This window comes from Anoplolepis gracilipes, chromosome 14 (genome assembly GCF_047496725.1).
Source record: "Anoplolepis gracilipes chromosome 14, ASM4749672v1, whole genome shotgun sequence".
NCBI lineage: Eukaryota > Metazoa > Arthropoda > Insecta > Hymenoptera > Formicidae > Anoplolepis > Anoplolepis gracilipes.
The window spans coordinates 3,007,027-3,021,424 of NC_132983.1; the positions used below are offsets into that span (position 1 = coordinate 3,007,027).

General features: G+C 29.1%; 1 protein-coding gene across 4 annotated transcripts; it reads left to right on the forward strand.

Annotated features, from left to right (window-relative positions):
• Positions 1 to 3,926: 3,926 nt before the first annotated feature.
• LOC140673354 (uncharacterized) lies at positions 3,927 to 14,178 on the forward strand. Of its 4 annotated transcripts, XR_012048047.1 has the most exons (8): positions 3,927 to 4,243; positions 4,320 to 4,411; positions 7,211 to 7,475; positions 8,339 to 8,356; positions 9,919 to 10,020; positions 12,367 to 12,492; positions 12,935 to 13,131; positions 13,390 to 14,178. XR_012048047.1 is itself a non-coding variant. In XM_072906274.1 (7 exons), exons 3-7 carry the CDS (start codon positions 7,310 to 7,312, stop codon positions 13,488 to 13,490), a joined length of 513 nt encoding a protein of 170 aa, XP_072762375.1. In that variant the 5' UTR covers positions 3,933 to 4,243; positions 4,320 to 4,411; positions 7,211 to 7,309; the 3' UTR covers positions 13,491 to 13,794. The 4 variants fall into 4 exon arrangements, 3 of the variants coding, with proteins under 3 accessions (XP_072762375.1, XP_072762376.1, XP_072762377.1); XM_072906274.1 differs by lacking the exon at positions 12,935 to 13,131 and having other exon boundaries at positions 3,933 to 4,243; positions 13,390 to 13,794; XM_072906275.1 differs by lacking the exons at positions 4,320 to 4,411; positions 12,935 to 13,131 and having other exon boundaries at positions 3,933 to 4,134; positions 13,390 to 13,794.
• Positions 14,179 to 14,398: the final 220 nt, after the last annotated feature.

The following is a 14,398-nucleotide window of genomic DNA, read 5'->3' on the forward strand; positions in this document are numbered from 1 at the left end:
TACTGGATGAAACAGTAGCTAGCAGAGTCTGTTTCCCCGATGTGGAAAAATAAATAGACGGACGATTAATAATGTCCAAACCAGATGTACCTCTGAAACAATAAAACGCAAAAGGAAAATTGTACAAGGAATATCTGGAAAGTGTTTCAACGCTATTTTGTTTCTTAAACAATTATTAATCTAAAAAACAAATCATAATATTTGATATAATATTATTCAATATACATCTTTTCAAAAGATCATAAAATTTTTTCATATTCTAAAAATAATCAATTTTTTTAGAAAGCTTTGTTTTTGTTTTTCAATATCTTTTGTAATATTTTATCTTAATTTTATTATTAAAATATATATTTTTAATAAAAAAAAAAAAAAACTATTTCAATAAAAATTGTACATAATATTATAAAATTATCCTATTTTTCATTAAAATAATCTACAACAAAAAATGTAAATATGATATCTTTTACCATCGTTTAAATCTAATTGTATTAAATTTATTAGATGTAATATTATATTGAGCAATTAACGCTTCGATTAATTTTATTTGGATGATATAGATTCTTTGATTAAATATCGATGGAAAAATTATAGATTGCAAATAATTCATTTTACACGATCGTTGTCAAGAGACAATATACGTACAGGGTGTGTCAGAATAAAAGGTATTTGGAGCGTGGTAGGGCTAGGCGCGTTGGCGCACCCAGGATAAACAAAATACAATTCTCTTCATCATACATTCGATTCACATGCGTGACGCGCATCGGCGATTCGCAACTCGCCTGATGACTAAACGATCACGCCATGGACTGAATTAATTAAACAGCGTTCGATTATAGCTCACGAAATTATCGAAGCAAATTACAAATTCAAATTTAATTTCTTTGGCTCTAAGTATTAGTTTAATTTTGCTTTAATTTATTTTATTTAAGAATATTATTTAAAATATAATAAATAAGTTAAAATCAATATAGTAATGACAAGGAGTACAATAACATATGTATAAGATAAAAGATCAGAATTAAGTAGATAGCCGCATTTAAATGTGAAATGAAATTCGAAAAGGAATATAATTAGCATTTTTGTAACTGACAGTCTATTATTGTTGACAGGTGAATGAGCTGTTATCATATGACCGTGGCAAGTGATGCGGGTAACCGAATGATTAACCCTGTTAAAAAATTCATGTAATTAAAAAAAATGAGTCCAAACGAAAGTTAAGTTAGTTTAGTTTATAAGACACTACTAACTAAATGATTATACTTTCGGGATCAATAAGAGAACTTCCGGTTAGGGTAGTATACTTTCAAACAAAAAATTTCAAACTTACGACGCGAATATTTAACTATGTTTTTTTCGATCGATTTTGATGACGATGATTGATATCAATGATCTATTAATTATTAATGATACGAACTTTTTGATTGCATTTTAGATCAATTTTTTCTTAAATAAAATATCGAATTTTTAATATTTTTTAATATTATAATATTTTCCATTAAAAATATTATATAATTAATTCCTGACACTTTATACAATCAGAGTTTCTTTTAAATTGATTTTTTCGTATTAATTTTACTCTAATCGATTTTTAATATGCTGTTTAATTGCAAACATATATAATGTTTAAAATTATTATTAGAAAATTTGAAGCGTTAGAATTTACAGAAAAATGTATTGAATTATATGATATATGTTTTCAATATGTTAGGGAATCTGACATTCATTGGAAATTAATATCGTGTTGTGAAACTCTGTATATAGTCGATGAATATCACGACACAGGTAAGTAAAATATCTTTAGATTGAAATTTTGTGTCTGAAAACGCGGTTAAACATATGGTTTGATCCAGCAAAATAGAATCAATAAGCTAAAATAATAAAAACGATCACGACCACATATCAATAAGCTAAAATAATAGAAACGACCACGAAACCGTCGTTGCAACATCGATCTTCTCTTTAATGAATTTCTCTCTATGCCACAACCTATTCTGCTTTGCAAATAAGTTTTGAAATTCCATTCAGGAAAGTTTAACAAGTTTTACATACATGTTGTATTAAATCTATCAAAAAAAAAAAGGAGAAACTAGACATATTTGATATCTAGAAATATTTGAGATCACAAATCAAGATATTGTTTTAAATATATGATATAATTTTTAATATAATTTTTCTTATAAAAAAATTGATATAATTTTAAGTAAAAAACATACAGCAACATTTTTCTTTTAAATACAATTTTGTATAGGTAATTTAATATATACTTTATCTGTCTAAATATAAAATAATAACGCACAAAGAAACCACGTCGACAGGAACGGGTCTTTCTACCTTACGATTGGAACGAAATAAGGAGTCTCGTCAGGATCAATAGTGTACGTGAGGGGAACCCAGCGAACCTTCGCCTTACGAGTTCACCACCATAAAGCGACCCGTACGCATCGCACGTCTGCGATCCCATCGTGGCCAGGTGTCCGCACCAGCATGCATGCCGCATACACGTGCATTTTTCTGCGTCTGTGATCGTCCTCGTTCGAAAACCTACCTACGCTGCCTACTATTCATAGTTTTTATTTGCAGATACAGCCAATGGCTGAATGAGTAGGATACGCACGCGTGTGCGTGCATAGTAAAAGCTCCGGCATTGGCCGTTGACAGTACGAGATAGTCCACCTTCAATTATCACCTTTTTAATCTTTAAAATATGCTCCTCATTCAACATCTAAAAAAAATATTTTTAATGGATTTTTATGGAATTATCAAGTTAATATTTCAAAATAATAATCATTGATTATATATACATATATTATGAAGCATAATTAATTAATTTTGCTACATGCCGCATTTATTCCATCATGTTACAAATTTAAAAAAATTTGAAATTAGAAAAAAATAAATAAAAACTAATAAACTAAATTAAATAAATATATAATTTAATTTCTTTAAATAAATAAGTTAAAAATAAATATTGAAGTCTGTGATCGACATTCTATTAATAAACAAATGAAAAAAAAACCAACATTCTGTGTCGCAGATAATTAAGTGCTATCATTAAATTCTCCTTCTCAAAGTTAAATTTGCAAAAGAACACCAGTGTCTTTTTCGTTTACATTATTTCGCACGCACAATGAGAAGTGCTATTTTGGTAGTACGTACGTGCTCTCTTTCTCTCGATGCGTACCAGCCCACAGTTTCGCGTTATTACACTAGCCTAATAAATCTCTCATAAAATATACGGAGATACTAAAGGTAGAATTCAGTTCATTTGTCAGATTAAATCAACAAAAAAGTTTATTTTTTAAACACTAAATAGTATAAAGTTATAGCTTAATATATAAACAAAAAGTAGAAAATATAATTATATATTATACATTAATATTAAAATAATTAAACTATATATCTTAATTCTCTCTCTTTTCTATTTTTAAACATATTAATATTATTCTTTTATTTCAGGTATCTTATACTTTCGAATACATATCTACGCATGATTCTAATAAGGCATGTAATGTTCTTTTGCATAAATATCTATTTAAAATTGAAAACTCTAAAATATAAAAACTTAAATATGATTAAAACAGAATTTACAATATCATATTTCAAAGATGAAATGCATTAATTGAACAAAACAGCAAATTCAAAATGTGATTATTAAGAATTATACATTCAAGAATTTTTTTAGAGGTTTGAAAAAAAATTCTATATGAATATAAAGTATTTGTTTTATTTTAAGAGTATACATATATATAGTATATATATATATATGTATCGTGCGTCAAGTTACATACAAATTAAAATTAAAAGTATTTCTTTTTTTTAAATAAATATATTTTACTTAAATAAGTATATCCTTTTATGACATTTCATAAATTTGTGTTCACTGACGTTTTGTTGCTTTATGTTACGCCACGTGTGATACTGAGCAGACGCCGATTTCGTTGTTTATACGGCGTCTAGCAGAGGCGACACCCGAAGGTGGTGTGGTACGGCTGTACACAGCTCTCCTTTCAGCCCTCCGGCCGCAGTTCAACGTGATCCGCAGTCCTTGACGGTCGTCCATCTGTCCGCTGCGCTTTTCCGACGTAGTAATTTATCGCGAGTTTTCGCAGAACTTGATCGATGTGTATGCCACAGGTATAATTACATTAATTTGTAACAGATTATAGACGCTTCCAAACATTAATATTAACGCGAAATAAAACGGAATGAAATAAAAGGCTTGTACGAATCGTGCGAAAATATGGTGAGAAGAAAGAATTCTATTTTGTATTTTATTTTCTACTATTGAAAATAATTGTTGATTTTATTTGTGCATCTAGTTAAATTTATCAAAGTTCGTGAAGTGAAAAATATTTTCAAGCAGTACGTTTGGATATTTTATTATCTGGAAGTTGTACAGCGTGAAATGCTGGTAAGAATTGCGAAGTTTATTTTAATTGCGATTTTTTTATCTGCGACATTTATGTAATCGAGTAATGAAGTGTATATAAGTCCGCGAGAAAAATAATACTAATATCGTTTGATGTTGTTTTGACGTATCGTATGATGTGATAGGAATTCAAAACACGTGACTTCTGATTAAACGTATCGTTTCCCAGTGTGTAAACAAACTCTAGAGAATTAACACATAATTTCATGTTATGACATAATATCTGTCAATTATTTGTAATAATAGTGAGATCCTTAAAATGTTATTTTATACAAAATTATTGAAAACCTATGAGGTTTAATTTTTTAAAAATATTTTTGATAACATTTCATAATGCAATTCTTTAATTTCTGAGTTAAATCAAATTATTTAATAATAAAAAATATATCAGTCATATTTTAATAGAATTTACTAAAAATTAATATTTATCAATTAATAGTATAATTTTCATTTAACAGTTCAACTATTATAAAGTTAAATATTGTACAGAATTCAATATTAATTTTTAAACATTAAATATTTTAAAAAATTAATTTTTTTATTTAATTTATTTCATGTCTTTTATTTTTAACTACAAATCTAGAGTTTTATAATTATTGATATAATAATATATGTGTTTTATTAAAATAAATATTTTATAATAATTTTTCATTATTATATGAAATCAAATGTTAGCTTTCTCGATTTTTCATTGTATAAATGATATTTCGCAGACAGTCGGTAATGGATTTTTGTAATCTCTAAAATATCTCAACACTCTTGAAAACGTATGACTTTCCGTTTCCTATAGTCTTTTTCCTTGGAGAAGTAAAGTACTCTTAGTTACGCGATGTAATTTTCTAAAGTAGATAAGATGTATCCTGTTCTTTATTGAAACGTCAAATACTCTTATTAATTATGTTTTTTGTCGGCACTTTGTTACACACGAAATAAAAGCGGTTTAGAAAAGCCACTCGCAAACAACGATAACATCGACAGGAAGAAACTCCGGGATGTCACCTTTTTGTCCCAGAGGGCAAGATGTCCATGTTTCGCGCTGGCCGCCCTTAATTGGCTTTAATTAATGACCGGCTGTCATCAAGCTTGTGACTCACGACGACGCGCAACTCGAGTAGAATTCTAACATTATCGTCTTTTTACGCCGTGTTACACATTTGTTGAGATCCTCACAGGCTATCTAATATTTGATAATGCAACGGCAAAAAAAATGATAATTTTATTGGTTGGTTATATCAAAATTTATTAACTAATTATGTCAAGTCTTATTCTGCCTCGTGTATATAAAGTATAGTTCTTTTCTTTTTTCATTAGAACGATATATGGATAAATTTAAGAGCCACTTTATGCACGTATAACAAAAAATAGTAAGAAAAACAGAACAATCAATTAGATGTTTTTTCGTTTTGTAAATTGCTGATTAATTTTTAAGACATTTTAATTTATTCCGTATTTATAATTATTGTACTCGGGTCTTTTACACCTAAAATATTTACACATGATTTGCCTTTTTTATTTTGCTAATATTCTTTAATTCTACATGTGTGTTAATAATAATTATGTTTTAGCAATTAAATTTTCCTTGTATTTTAGACTCTCAATTTAAAAATTAAGGAAAAATTAGAAGAATTTTACAAGTGATATAAATATAAATATCACATAAAACAAAGTAAAGAAAATGATATGAAAACAAAAGTTTTTAAAGAAATAAAAGAAAGAATTGTCGATTAAAATAATGATCCCTTACTATCTTGGCGTATGTATATAAGACCTGTTAGTAGGAAAGAAAATAACTTCTGAGAAGTCAAATTCACACAATAACAACGCCCACACGCGATGGCTTTTGCGGTGACGAAATCGTTTGTTTAGAGGATTAAATTCGATGGAATTGCGTTTTAATCTTTTTCGAAACCGCTCGAAATTCTCTCTTAAGCCGGGAAATATTGTCTCGCAAAGTCAGTCTCACGAAAATGACACGATTTGTCGCCGGCACAAGAGGGTGGGAGCCCTGCGTGCGTCGAATTAAATCGCGACCAGCGGGGGATGAATCATCTATTCCCGGGACGAGGCGAATCGCAGCGATCGATATCAAAGGTTCTTCATGCCGGTACTTACCAAAGGTTTTCTGGCGCGTATTCTTAAATATTAAAACGATATTGATTCTGTGTAAACCGGAAACGAATGTAACGATTAATTATGCTGATGACGCGAAACGCACAGCATCATCGAGCCATATTTTATGCGATGCGACGCTTCGCTGGTGATTAGGAAGGAATAAATTTTAATTTTCAAAATTCAAAAAAAAAGGAAACTTAAGTAAATTTTTAATGAAATGTAATATATGTAAGACCTATCACCGAAAGTTACACGATATAATCTTTATCACGTGAGAACGGCATCGCCGCGTCGGTATCTTTCGTACACTTCCGGTTGCGACAGTCTCTTCATTGTGTTGTTCCGCAGAAATTCTGGACGGTAAAAGAAGCACGTGTTGAATTTAGAATCACAGTTGTCTTGGCTTTTTATTTTATTCAAGATCGATATGTGTGTAATCTTCGAAATATATGTGAATTTTCAATGTCATTATCGATGGAGATATTTATACTTAATTTGCCATTATTAATTACAAAGTAATTTAAACTGATTTTTTTGGAACATCAAATTTGTGTCAAATTGACTGGAGGAATTATATCGTAATTATAAAAGATTTGTAAGGTAAATAATTTTTTTCTATAGCATTGATTATATTTTCCTTGATATGTGTCTTTATTCTCATTTCAACAGAAATTATTTCTGCGAGAAGAAATCAAGACGAAAGTCATTGTCATTGAGAAGAAAGCTATTCTCATCGAAGATGAGAAGTGAGGCTATCTATCGGCTATCATGATCGACATCGGTGCGATTAGTATTTTGACGTTCTTCCTGATCCTCGGTGACCTCGAAGCAGTCACAGTTGTAAACCATCATTCCGATGATGAGTACGTCCTTGAACATGAAGTCCTTCGCGAGGACGCGCTTGCTGAAGCGAAGAAACTGGAGATATATCCCGGTAAGAAGTCTTTTTTTTAAATAATGAACATAATAAATTAATGTGAAGTATAATAATATAATATATGAAACATAATAAATAAATTTGAAATAATAAACAGCTATACTATATGAATATTGTGAAACAAGTAGAAGAGTTCTTTGATAGTTAGGGTTTTAAGAAATTATATTGGAAAAGAGCAGCGTTTAGGAAGCTCTAAAATCAAGTAATCAATCAACTATGAATTTCTTCTGAGTATGGAAATTAGTGCAGATATGAAAGTAATACAGAGTTGATAGATTCTTCAATATATGTAAGTTCTATTTTAGATATATTTGAATAATCTATTATTTTTTGATTAATTTAAAATCTTTTAAAATTGATTAGATAGGATATTTTTGTACAAACCTACTTCATTTTTTAAATTAAATATCACGATTAAGAGTCTTAAATATATAATAATTTTATCATAGTCAAATTAATTTATATTATATTCAAATGAGAATTATAAAATATTCTACTATCTATTTATATCAGTGTAATTTGCAAAAGCTATCTATTTTTTAATGACTTGTAACGTAAAGATGATAGATTTTGAGCACCAACATTTTGACTAACAATAAGACAAGATATAAAAAAGTACTATAAAAAACTACTCTAAGTGAATTTTTTGATTGACATTTTTGGTGCAGCTTTTTTCCAATTTAGTTCAGTTACTAAAAGCATCGCATTAACGTTCTTGTTCGAATTGGCCAATCTTATAAAGCTTCCTTACGCGTGATATACAGAAATGTATTTTTTCTTACTGCTAAGAATAGCCGCTTTGATCTATCTAACCACGAGATTGACGTTTCGAAATATTTGTTCTGTCATTCACACTCTAGTCGGCATGGACAGAAAAGGTACGCGTGCATTATTTTCACCGAGAATAATACGCTAATTTTTCAGTCTCAAGCATTGCTCGCTAATTTATTAATGTTATTAATTTTAATATTAATTTTAAAATTAATTTCAATAATTTTATAGCGGGTGTTTGTATACATTTTTGTTGTAAGATAATCTCTTTGTAAAAGATTTAATATAGCAATTAGATCAAGTAATAATTAATTAATGTGTGCAATTTAATATTTTGAAATAAATTTTTAAACTTCAACAAATCGCTTTTTCAAACTAATGCTATTTTTAACAAATTTTTTTTAACAATTCAACACAGCTTCAGTAGTTATATAAAGATAGTTGCACCATAGTCAGTATTATCATTAATCGCTGATTGTGAATGACAAACTGACAATGGACGCAGAAAATTAAGTGTGTCATATATATTCTTTAATCATTAGTGCATGAAATCGCGATTTCTTCTATAACATTTTTCAGTTATTCATCTATGATGTTTATATCGCAACAAAAGCTTTCCACGCAACTCTCATTACGATAATTTAAATGATCAAGGAAGTCAATGATTACTGTTTAATTCGCATCAATTTAGATTGGATTAATAAAGTTTCAATTACATTCCATTATATTAATTATTTATCAAACGATTAAGAATGTTAATAATTATCGCTTGAAAGTGTCAACGTAAATTAAAAACTTAACATTGTGCATAACAATTTTAACATAAAGTTTTCATTCTTGTAATTTAATTAATGAGAAATCTTTTTATTAAGCATCATAAATACAGTACCGGCCAAAAATATATCACCTTTAGTATTTTTGAGTATAATTTTATTCAAAGTGCATGGATATTTATAATATCATAATATATGTTTTGATAGTAAATACAACTTACTAAATAAAATATTTTTCATAAAATAATATAAAAACTTAATTTTAATAATATAAAAAATTAATTTTGTAAGTAAGTAAATTAAATTAAATTTATGCTCAAAAATGCAAAAGGTGATATATTTTTGGCCGGTACTGTATAAAGGGCACGATTTGTCCAGCGCGATTCAGTGCGAAACAACGAGGCTTCAATCTCACAATCTCAAAAGTTATACAATATATTCGCGATCGATGTCGATACGACACAGGATTGTCGCTATCATCGCGATAGATAACTCACCTCGCTTATGTCCGCGACACGATTTCAAAAAGGAATTACGTAAGAAGTCTCTAGAGAGAGAGAGAGAGAGAGAGAGAAAGAGATGCCAATTACCGTGAATTACAGATGTGAATGCGATTGTCATGTATTTTAATCGCAGTAGCCGGCATCGAGGTTAATGAAATATAATTAAATATCCTTAATTAATAAGCAGCCGAGAAATGTCTAGGTGTCTCACATGTCATCCTGCTCTCATCCTGTCCACGGTAGACAGATTGTCAATAGATAACAACGATACACAGCAATCTCTCTCTTTTTTTTTTTTTTTACCTTTTAATTAGCAATTTTTCTTTCGTTCATAAATCTCGTGTTGTTTAAAAACTTTCAATTCACCGCCGATTATCTTTCTCCCAATCACAGGACCCATTCCAGGATGCAAGTCTTGCACCAGCTCCGAGATGACTTACTGCAAGGACGGGAGTGTCATCAACGATCACTGCTGCTGCGACGGCAGTTTTAATAGTAGGTATATTCCAGTGGATATATTAAATAGAAAATTGCGAATGCCTTAATAAAATTGCGTTGACATAATTCGCTCTGCGAAGAGCTATCGAAGCGGGACGGCGATCGAAATCGGCTTAGCCTTCTCACGGACGACGGAAGTCGTATTTTCCGCTCTCGTCCTTCGTTTATTCACGCGGTAATGGAAGTCGCGTGAAAAACAACGTTCGGTCCTCGAACGTCGGCGAATTCGTGCGTGAACAATCAAGAGAACGTTATGCAACGCGCTTCACGGAGATTTAGAGCAACGGCAATGATAGCGCGCGCAATTTACACAATGGTAAATCACGTGGTTCCACGTAACCGCAATTATTTTTAGTCGATGCATTACTACGTGCCGTTACGGTTCGAACCGTTGTTAACCCTCTGTATATATATATAATCGTGACAAAATGCTTATTTACCGTCAAGGTATTCTGCCTGCGGTTCTCTCGCCAGGTATCTTTGGAAAATCTTTGGAAATTTTCTGGCTTAAATATTGCCGAAATTTATGCAGTGACATGAAATGCGAATTAATTATTATGGCAGAAATTTTACGATGACATAAATGTGCATTCAATTGTTAGCAAAAATTTTCTGTCAATTCTATACCGTTCTTTCTATAAAAAGAATTTATTAAAAATTTAAAGATGGATATAAGATAACGATATTTTACTATATTTTCAACGGGAATTGTAATACTTTGTAAGATTATAATGTTTGACGAAAATTTAAATCAAACGAGAACATTAAACGTTAATTAATAAAAAAGAAATATTAATTTAAAAAATAGAAAAATTTTTAAAAATATTAATTAAATATAAATATTAATATTAATTACTGATCTTCTCAAACTCGACTTATTAAACAATTTATACTGCAAATAATTGTCAACTATTTTAATGATCGGCATTTTGAATTAAATATCGCTCATTTGTTTGATTTTTCGAATCAGAGATTATATATCGTGATTTTTATACGCGAAGGAAACTGATGACGTTTCCTCCAACTGAACGGAAGGTCAGTCACCTGTTTAGGAAATCATCGCTGTCGTAATGAGTTATCCTTGTCTTCTACACGCGCGTTAATCCGTTAGTAGTAGAATCTAGCGGGTGATGCACTCATGCAAATCGTCGAGCGGATCGTTCAAACATTCAACACGTTTCTTGAACACCTCGCAGAACTATTGTCCATTGACCTGCGACACCTTTACTGGAATTTCTAATTATATATGTAGCACGCTATTCAGTATACGATATCCATGCAAAATATCAATGTAAATTTGTAAAGGAAGAATTTTTTCGACGCGTTATTAATTTGTAATATTTGACGGAAAAGTTTTTAGAAGAATTAAATATTAAAGAATTAAACAAGGTATATAGGAAAATTATATCTCAAATCGCAATTAAACACTTTGTTCTATTCTCGCTTTTGAATTGGAAATAATTAAACCTAGAATAACATTCGCGAGATAATACACTTTTTATTCTTCGCAATTATAAGAGAAATGCTAGTAAATTATTTACATTTTTGCTCTTTATTCAAGACACTGAATTCGCTGTCATTGCGCGTATAGATTCTCGGTGGTGCACAGATGAGTTGCATTGCTACACGTAACGCACGTGCTTACGCACGTGGAATACCTAATTTCCGAATCACCTTTCGATCACGCCCGTCGTGAATCATCCGCACTCTTTTCAAGTCGTTCGTGGCGATTAAGAATCGGTTTCCAAAATCATTCTAATTCGATCAGTTTGTTCGTTTCTGTGGATATTTTAAATAATGGAGATTGACAATATTTGATCGTTCGTGTTATTATCTCCGGAAGCGATAGTGCGCCGGAAACCTTCGATATCTCCTGGATTAATTCTTATCCCACACTGTATGAAACTGGTTAATTATCGTGACGCCTACATTTGGCATTTTACATGTACGTAGATATGCATTCGCAAGTGTGCCGAGTTGCAACGTACGTAGAAATATTTCTTGTGTTTTCTCAAAATCATATTTCCACCATCTTCCTCCATTGAATTTTTCAAATACTAAATGACATTAATCAATTGTCTTTGTTAATAATTTTTATATTAAATTAATCAAAGAGTATATAACAGTAGATTAAATTTTAAATTAATTTAAAACCTTTAAAATTTAGGAAACAAATAAATAAAAAATGGATAATATAAGAGATTGCCTATTATATTTTATTTTAAAAATAAATTTCAAAATTTATTTACAAATTTCAAAAACTAAGGAAATATTAAAAGAAAATTACTTGCCGAGTATAATTCTCCCGTTTACATATTTATTTGTTTTTCTATTGTGTTTCAGAGGTATTTCCTTTCGTCGAGCACACTTGTCGCGTGGGACCAGAGGAATGCAAAGTGCAAGCTAGAGACTGCGCGGAATATACGAGACTGCGAGATTGTTGTTGTCATTCGTATTTGGCCTCTGTCTGTAAGTACATTTTGATATTGTCTTGATATAAAACAAATATAATGTTTAAATATATAGTAATATATAGTAATATATATAAAATAAAAAAAAAACTAATATAAAACGCAAGGAACATTTTATTTTTTTAATTGTAAATAGTAAGCAGTTATTCAATTATGTATTATATACATCATTATGTAAGCATAGAATTTTATATTAATTATTAAAATTATTAAAATTATAAATTGTATAATTTTATAATGATGTAGTTATATCCTTGAAATATATAAGCACGTCTTGACAGATGAGATGTACGTTTCATTAGATCGCACCTATTATATTGTACAAATGTAAAGTAACTTAATTTTTTTAGGCAAGTGAACGATCATAGGAAAAAAAAAGATTTTTTTATACTACAATAATTTACATAATTCCAGTGAAAAATGCATTTCTTTATCTTTAGATAAACAGTTATTGCCGTCAAACAATTTTCTTAAAATACATCACCGAGCTTTCTATCGTAATATAATGCTGCGATAATATCGCTTATTATTGTCAGATCAATACATGAATGAATCAAGTATCAGTTAATCCGCGGATGGTGCTAAAATTACTATATCTTATCGCATGTGGTCGACTTTTGAATTGAATCCAACGATGGTATTGTGATATTCGTTTTTACGACATTCAAAAATTTCGATATTGTATAATTATTTTTTGTTATTATATACATAAAAGATTGTATTTAATCATAAAATATGTCTTTTTAAACAGAAAGTTTATTTATCAGACACTTTTATGATATGTGTAATTGTTTTATTTTAAAATTTTAATTTGGATCTATCATTTATCTATCAGTGCATTGTTATTATATAGCTAATAGCATAATTATTAACTAATTATTAATTTTTTTTGCAGGGAAATATCGGGCGACTGGCACAGGATCGCATGCCATCGCGAATCTCACAAAGTTCCTGATGATTTTATTAATACTCGAGTTGCATCTATTGTTGACTTAATCATACTCGTAATGTCAGAAAAAAATATTTTGTGTATTATTAATTTAATAAATTATTTTTGCATCGATTAAAAAAGAATTCTTCGCAATATATAAGACAAAAATGATTTTTATTAAACTTGATAAAATTAAAAAAATAATTAATCATGAAATTCAACTATAATAAATCATTGTAAAAAGCTAATATAAATTAATATAAGAAAAATTTGACAAAAATTTGTAAATTTGTTTAAATATATTTTTTGCACATGTATTATTTTTATAAAACAGACGAGGCTTAATAATAAGATAATAAATTATGTATGTATATAAATAAAATTTAAATATATTTTACGCAAATTTTCAGAATTTTAATCTGTTACAATTAAAAATTACCATCATACTGATTGATTTTTGTAAATAAGGAATTATCAATAAAACGTTACAGGCCTGAAATAAGAAATGTACTTTATGAAATACTAACGAAAGTAGGAAAGATTTAATGCAACATGTTGAATCTTACAAGTAATATGTCAGAAGACAAAATCATGGCACGCAAATCTAATTGCCATTACAATGCGTTTATTATATTATGACAAAATTAGATGCTTTTGAAAAATTGTTTTCTTTTCTCTCGGTTTAATTCGTTTATTCTTGCTGTCGAAATTCCCATGCAACTTGAAAAGGTGGTCTTTACTTTAAGAGTTTTTAAACTGATTGTTATTTATGTTCAATATATTATTTAATTTAAATCTTTAGATTTAAATTTATCACTATAACATAAAGGTCATATTATTTGCATTTTTAATACAAATACATTTTTACTAACTAGAATCCTTTTAGAAATTTAAAGATATCTTATTCTGGTTAGGTTTTTCAACTGATCTATATAATTTTAAATCATTATCAACATATTTTGAAATCAGAACG

Coding starts and splice junctions, on each gene's coding strand:
- LOC140673354 (XM_072906274.1), top strand. CDS start 7,310: ATGATCGACATCGGTGCGATTAGTATTTTGACGTTCTTCCTGATCCTC. Junction 10,021..12,366: donor CTGCGACGGCAGTTTTAATA/GTAGGTATATTC, acceptor ATTGTGTTTCAG/AGGTATTTCCTTTCGTCGAG. Junction 12,493..13,389: donor TTCGTATTTGGCCTCTGTCT/GTAAGTACATTT, acceptor TTTTTTTTGCAG/GGAAATATCGGGCGACTGGC.